We start from the raw sequence: 7,242 nt of genomic DNA on the forward strand, positions 1-7,242 counted from the left end.
GGGTCCTACCTTCTCCGTCTCACGGCTGCACTTGATGATGAAGATGTTGGCGTAGATGTCTTCCACGCACATCCAGTTGGACAGGGACAGCGTGGTGTCCGTCCAGACCCAGTCCATGACGGCGCGCAGCTCCACGAGGAAGGGCACGAGGCGAAACCTGGGGGGGGGGGACGGGGAGAGGGGGCTGCTACAGCTCCGTGCGCCCGGCTGGGGGCCACGTGTCCCCGTGCCACACCGTGTCCCCTACCCCTGGAAGAGGAAGAGGTTGAGGTGGTTGTATTTCTTGGTGAGGAAGTTGCCCAGGATGCGCGTGGGGTAGCCGCAGCGGATCTGGTAGGCTGAGAGCGAGAAGTAGATGCACTTGACGAAGTACCACAGCTGGGCCACCGTGTTGAGGCTGAACAACCTGCGGGAGGGAGATGTCACCCCTCCGGCCCCCCAAGTCCCTGCCCAGCCAGACAGGGCCACCACATGGGGCTGGGGACACGAAGGGACCACCCCAGGGCCTCAGCCACCCGAGGACCACGCAGTGCCCTGGGGGACATCCTCAGGGGACGCTCGGTGGGACCGGTACCTTTCGGTGACGGCCGGCAGGATGAAGAACATCCAGAGATGGATGCTGAAGACCAGGATGACCTGGAAGATGAGCTTGCCCAGCACCGTCTTGCGGAGGTAGAGCGCGCGGTCGATCACCATGGTGGTGAACTGGATGAGCAGCATGACCAGGAAGGCCTCGGGCACTTGGTCGTCCGACAGCGAGGAGGTGATGTCGGCGGCCGCCGAGTGTTTCTGGGGACAGCGGCGAGGTGAGGACGCAGCCCGGCCTGACCCCGTGGCCGGGTTCCACCCCGCAGAGCCCCCTGCTCACCCCAAAGGCCCAGAAGCCGAAGATGATGATGATGAAGTCAACCACGTCGGCCAGGAACATGAACGCATAGACGTCGGTGGCCGCCCGGTACCGGGTGTGCAGGATGTCCCAGAAGAAGCCACGCACGGGCTGGTAGGTGTTCTGTGCCCTGGGGGGGGGGACAGGGGACAGGTCACCGGGGGGTCGTGAGCCATAGCCCCCACCCCAACCAGCACCACGGGGCACTCACACGGTGAGGAGGAAGAGCTTGACCCGGAGCCCCAACGCCCTCAGCTTCTTCTGAGAGTGGCTCTGTTTCACCTCTTCTTCCTCCTCTTCCTCCTCCTCCTCCTCCTCGCCATCCCCTGTGGGTGAGATGCAGCACGAGTGACCTCGGGGCCCTGCAGGGCCGCATCCTGCCTGGGGACCGTGAGCCTTGCCCTGTGCTGGGGTGCAGCGATGGGCCGTGGTGCTCACCTTCCTCCAGCGCAGCCTTCGTCTCCTTGCTCCGCCGCCTCTTCCTCCTGAAGCGCAGCTGGGTGGCTGCATCCCCAGCCCCCTCCTCTGGCCCCCCGGCATCACCCTCCGGCCCCGTGGCAGCGCCCGGTGCCCCCGGCTCTGCCGGCAGCGCCGTCCCCTCCTTGCCCACCACCGGGGACCCTGCTTCCTCCCGCCGCTCTTCCTCCTCCTCCTCCTCCTCCTCCGCCCGCTCTGCCTCCGGCTTCTTCTTGGCGAAGGGGTCCTCCTCGTGGTCCCACAGCCCGTAGCACTGGGGAGGGCGGGGGTCAGCGTGGCTGCTGCCACCCCCCAACCCCTTGCACGTCATCCAACACCCAACTGGGGCCGTGGGATGCACCCAACGCAGCCAGGACCCATCCAGAAACGGGTGCCCCGGGGCTCACCAGCAGCAGGGAGCGGTGGAAGAAGAGCACCAGGAGCTGGACGAGGTCGTACTTGATGTAGCGGTCAGTCTTCTCCAGCCCCAGGATGCGGGGCGGGAAGAAGGGCTTGCCCTCGTTGCGCACCAGCATGGCGTAGCCGTTCCAGGGGAAGAAGCCGAATTGGAAGAGGTATTTCACCACCACCATCACCTGCGGGGACGTGGGCGTCAAAAGGTGGCCTCCGGGGTCATCGTGTCCTTGTCCCCTCCCCGGCCACCCCCTGCCCACCTCGGTGAAGATGATGGCGGTCATCCAGAAGCGCTTGGTGGGCCGGGGGATGGAGAGCATGGCCCAGAGGAAGACGAGGATGGGCAGGAAGAGGGAGATGACGGAGGCGGTCACCATGTTGTTGAGGATGATGACGAAGTAGCAGAGCAGCTCCGAGTGGGCGGCCACGCAGCGGTAGACGGCCAGCAGCAGCTTCAGGAAGCGGTTGTGGGACTGGTAGAACTGCTCCGACTCCTCCAGCTCCACGAAGTACAGCCGCCTGGGGGGCACGGGGGCTGAGCCTGCGCCCCAAACCCACCGTGTCCCCATCCCCATCCCCATCCCCATCTACCTGCTCATCAGCAGCTCGCTGGCCGTCCGGGTCCGGTTCTGCGGCAGGGCCAGGAGCTCCCGAGACCCTGCCACGTCCTCCTGCGACCCCCAGCTCGTCCCCTGCTCCTGGCTTCCAGCCCGCAGCGAGCCCCCCGCCGGGGGGGGCTCAGCCCCTCGGCCGCACTCGGCTCCATCGCGCCCGCTGGGGACGGCACGGGGCCGGGTGAGCGCGCTCCTCGCCAGCCCCCGCGGCGACGGGCGGGCACCCCCCGGGGGATCTATGCACCTGCCTGGAAGCGACGCCGTTTTGGGGGTCCGCACCCCCAGATACTCGCGGACCCAGCTCCTCTGGGGGCTCCTCGGGGGGCAGCAGGTAGAGCTCATCCAGGACCCCGCGGTGCACGTCCTCGCCCTGCGGCGGGGCACGGGGTCAGCGCCGGCACGGTGCCACCGTCCCCCCCCCGTGCCCACCGTCCCCTCTCCGGGGGTCACCTTGGCCAGGCGCCGCGTGAGGACGTATCTCTCGAGCCGCAGCACCGTGGACATGTCGGCGTGCTCCCGCGTGCAGGCGTCCAGCCACTGGGTCAGGCCGTCCACCATGGCCTGGCACAGCACCCACAGGAAGCGCAGGGTGTTCAGCGCCCGCTGCAGCACGTTGCCCCGCTCTGCCGGGGCGAGGAGAGAGGGGCTCGCGGCTTCGCACCCGCTCAGCACCCCCCAGACACCCCCCTGCCATGGCCAACGGGGTCCTGCCGCCCCACCTACCAGATCCTTCCTCCTCCTCCTCCTCCTCCTGGCCTTCGGCCTCTCCAGGCGACTCCAACGCCTCCTCCCTTCCTCTGCTGTCCCCTGCAAGGCAGGCAGCAGGTCAGCCCCCCCCCACGGCACGGGATGGGACATTATTTATGACCTCTTTTTGTGGCTTTCCTGCTCGTCACCCGGTCCCCATCCTTCCCATCCAACTTAAACAAAGGGGATGCAGAGCTCGCACCCAACCCTATCTTAGACACCAGAGCATCCACTCACACGCACAGGGAACCCCACTGAGATGATGCCCTGTTACAGGATCCCTGAGGATCAAACGCCGGCTGTACCCCCCAACGCCCCCAGCCTCATTTCGGGGTCCCCCCCAGCCCCACCTGCAGCGAGCTCATTGCCCGGCGGCTCCAGCTGCTCCCGCTCCTGCTGCCGCAGCGCCGTCCTGGTGTTGGTCATCCAGGCCTGGTAGGCGAGCTGATTTGGGGAGGGGGCCATCAGCACCCAGCGGGCACGGCCGAACCCCCCGGCCCCCTGCCACGCTCACCTGGAAGGCGCTCTGCCTGCCCAGCCGCGGCTCCTCCGGCACCGCTGCCGCCTCCTCCTCTTCCTCGCTGTCCGACTCGAAGAGGAAGTATTCCCCCGAATGCAGCACTATCGGGGCGGCACGGGGTGTCACGGGGTGTCCCCGACACCATATCCCCTCTGCCCAGCACAGCTCAGTGCCAAGGACACCCCCGAGGATCCTCGCCCCCAAGAGTCCAACGTCCCCAAAGAGGGGTCCCTCCAGCGCCGAGCCCTCCGGGCGCCCCAGGTCCATGCCCCGTTAGTGCTCGGAAGCAGAGAACGGCCTGGTTAATGCCCAGCGTGGGGGACTGGGGGGGCATGCAGGGCGTCACCTCGCCGAAAGCACCGTCACCGCCGCTCCCCGCCGGTGTCAGCGATGCTGGCAGGGGGGGACCGCGCGCCCACCCGCGCCCCGTGCCGGGGCAGTACCTGTGGCGTGGTCTAACCATGGCCGCCACCACCGCTCCCTCTGCCGGGAAGGGTCCGCCGGGCCACCGGGCGCTGTGGAACGGCAGCGGGGGCTGAGCGGGGCTGGGGGCAACCCGTCCCGGCGCGGGGGCCAGTTTTTGGGTTAAGGGGTCTTGGGGGGGGGGGTGTTCACCACTGCACTCCACCAGGCTCCGCTGGTCCCCGCTCAGCGAGGAGGCGGGACGAGGAAATTGGGGGGGACAAAAACGTCGGCGATGGGTCGAAGCCACCCCTACAGTGATGGGAGAGGGGCTGGGGGGCTTGGGACGCCCCCCCGGCTCTCACCTGGCCTGGCCTCATCCTGACCCTCGCCGGCGGGCAGCCGCTCCTGGTGGTATTTCTCCTGCTTGGCTCGGATCCGCTCCATCCTGCGGGGCGCAGCACGGGCTGCTCCAGAGCTCCCCAGAGCCACCGGGCACCCCACCGCGACGCTGGGCACCCGCAGCCCCCCGGCACCCTGTGCACCGGGGGGCCCTAACGGCTGCAGGGTGCTCGGGGGGCGCAGGGGGCTCCCGGGTGCCCCCCCAAAACCCACTCACTGCCGTTTGAGCTGGGCCAGAGACTTCTTCTCGGCCTGCCGGTGGGAGCGCATGCTCTTCAGGATGCTGGCCTTGAACAGCGCGACGCCCCTGCGGGGACGGAGATGGTGAGGGGGGCAGGGGGACACCCGCACCCAGCACCCCTGGGGACCCCTGGGGACCCCCAGCCTCACCTGGAGGCCTGCAGGGCAGAGGCTTGGAGGTCCAGCATGACGTGCAAGAAGTAGTAGCTGAGGAAGACACGGCGCTGGAGCAGGAGGAAGAAGAAGCAGATGCTGTCCCAGATGATGCCAGCCTCCTCCACGGGCAGCGAGCAGTCCTGGTCCTTGCCCATCTCCTTGGCTGGCAGGCGGAACGGGGGGGGGGGGGGGGGGCCGGGAGGGCAGCCCCCCCCCCCAAACCAGCCCCCCCGGCCCCATCAACGCAGGGCAAGGCAGCCCCCAGCCCGCCCCCCCGTGCCGGTGCTCACGGTCGTAGTAGCCCTTGACGGTGCAGACCAGGCTGAAGAGCTGGATCACCCAGCAGAAGTTGCTCTGCATCTGCTGCACGAAGACGCAGGAGAGGAGCTGGGGGAAAAGGGGTACAGCGGGGGGTTGGACCCCTGGGGACACCCCGGGTGACCCGAGGAGCACCCCCCGGGGGCCGGGGCCCTCACCGACAGCATGTTTTTGGAGATGATGACGGTGATGTTGTAGAGGATGAGGCAGTCCCAGAGCACCAGGCGCGCCCGCGCCGGCTTGCGCAGCATGGCGGTGCCGAAGAGCAGGAGGTAGAAGCAGGCGAGCAGGTAGCCGAGGCCGAAGAGGCTGATGCGGGTGGCCCCGGTGATGAAGACCACCACCAGGACGAACCAGAAGAGGTAGCGGAAGACCACCACCTTCGCCATGTCCAGGTACGACCTGCGGGACGGGGCGCTCAGAGCAGGGTCCCCGTCCCCTCCCAGCACCAAAACTGGCACCGCCTGGGTTTGGGGTGCTACCCCCACCCAAACCAGCAGGTCACTGTCATGTATGGGGGTCCCAAATCCCCTGGGTTCCCTGGTGCCCATCCCAGACCAGTCCTGGGGTACAACGTGCCTCATCGCAGTCTACGGGGCTCCCAAAACCCACGCATGATCAAGCGTGCCCTTAACTACTTGATCTCCCCGGAGGGTCCCCCCACAGCCTCAGGGTGCTCCCGTCCCAGATGTGGGGGCACCATCCTGGGGGCACCATCCTGGGGGCAGGGGTCCCTAGGGAGGAATTTCCCCATCCCAGTGCTGCTGGGTCCCATCCCCACCCTTGGGGACCCCAGCCCACCCACCGGCAGTGGATGAAGTTGGGCGTGGGGTTGTGGGGGTCCCTCCCCAGGTCCAGCCGGTCCGCGTTCTCGCCGGCCGCCCGCAGCCACTCCTCGGTGCGCTCGGCCGCGAACACCCGCCACTGCTGCGCCGCGCACAGCAGCAGCACAAAGTCATCTGCGGGGCACAGGGCTCAGCCAAATGGGGCGGGGCTTCCGGAGGCCACGCCCCCTTCGAGAAAAGGGGGCGTGGCCACAGCAAAAGCCCCTCCCCAAATTTGGGTGGTCCCATTTTAGGGATCTGCCTTTTTGGCGCATTGCTCCCCCAAGGGGGTGTGGTCAACATCAAGCCCCACCTCCGGGATGGGCGTGGCTTACACCATGCTCCTCCCATAAACGGGTGTGGTCATACAAAGCCCCTCCCATTCCACAAAAGGGGCGTGGCTTCAACCAAACCCCTCCCCAAAACGGGTACAAGCCCCTCCCCAGTTGGCCATGCCCATTGACCCATGTGTTATCCAAGGGGCATGGTACCTCCCAAGCCCCGCCCACATTTTAGCCCCTCCCACTGGTGGGCGTGGCCACGCAGCATCCCCCCCGCAGCCCCCTCCCCGGGCGGGGGGCACTCACTGATGAGGTTGGTGGATTTGGGGGCCACGAAGAAGTCGGGCAGGTAGAGCCACTTGATGAGCGCCGAGTTGATGGGCAACGACTGGCTCCAGCGCCACGGGTAGTCTGCGGAGGAGAGGGGGGGGGCGTTGGGTGATAGCCCCCACCGAGACCCCCCAAAATACCCCCCCGGACCCCCACCCGCACCCCTTACCCACGCAGAGGGCGGGCGGCATGCCCACGCACAGCAGGTACTGGTAGAGGAGGAAGAGCACGAGGAAGAGGCAATACTTGGGCCAGAGGCGGGCGATGGCCGCGCGCCGCCGCCGCGTCAGGATGACGACGAGCCAGCAGCCGTGCAGGATCACCATGAGGTTCATCCGCTGCCCGATCACGTTCACCGTCATCAGGAAGCAGATCTGGAGGGCGGGCGGGCGGCAGCTCAGCCCCACGTGTCCATCCTGCACCCCACGTGTCCATCCCATACTCCCCTCCATGTCTGTCCTGTACCCCCACGCACCCCACACGTCCGTCCTGTACCCCACCTGTCCATCCCATGCCCCAATGCATCCATCCTGTGCCCGTCCCGTCCCCTGACACACCCCACATGTCCACCCCATACCCCAACGCGTCCATCCTGTACCCCCATGCACCCCACATGCCCACCCTGTACCCCCACATGTCCATCCTGTGCCTG

General features: G+C 67.5%; 1 protein-coding gene across 1 annotated transcript in view; it reads right to left on the reverse strand.

The window, feature by feature from the left end:
- Positions 1-7,242, reverse strand: part of PIEZO1 (piezo type mechanosensitive ion channel component 1) — a 22,267-nt gene that overhangs the window by 1,834 nt on the left and 13,191 nt on the right. The window contains 23 exon segments of the mRNA XM_035337196.1: positions 1-157; positions 248-406; positions 575-789; positions 869-1,016; positions 1,098-1,212; positions 1,325-1,616; positions 1,750-1,938; positions 2,017-2,275; positions 2,348-2,530; positions 2,619-2,740; positions 2,821-2,993; positions 3,094-3,177; positions 3,468-3,561; positions 3,632-3,738; positions 4,081-4,152; positions 4,405-4,487; positions 4,659-4,748; positions 4,832-5,000; positions 5,128-5,224; positions 5,314-5,557; positions 5,961-6,114; positions 6,567-6,671; positions 6,760-6,964. The exon segment at positions 1-157 is cut by the window's left edge and continues 59 nt beyond it. Of these exon segments, the coding sequence (XP_035193087.1) occupies positions 1-157; positions 248-406; positions 575-789; positions 869-1,016; positions 1,098-1,212; positions 1,325-1,616; positions 1,750-1,938; positions 2,017-2,275; positions 2,348-2,530; positions 2,619-2,740; positions 2,821-2,993; positions 3,094-3,177; positions 3,468-3,561; positions 3,632-3,738; positions 4,081-4,152; positions 4,405-4,487; positions 4,659-4,748; positions 4,832-5,000; positions 5,128-5,224; positions 5,314-5,557; positions 5,961-6,114; positions 6,567-6,671; positions 6,760-6,964 (3,516 nt within the window).

The sequence above is a fragment of the Oxyura jamaicensis genome, chromosome 11 (assembly GCF_011077185.1).
Source record: "Oxyura jamaicensis isolate SHBP4307 breed ruddy duck chromosome 11, BPBGC_Ojam_1.0, whole genome shotgun sequence".
NCBI lineage: Eukaryota > Metazoa > Chordata > Aves > Anseriformes > Anatidae > Oxyura > Oxyura jamaicensis.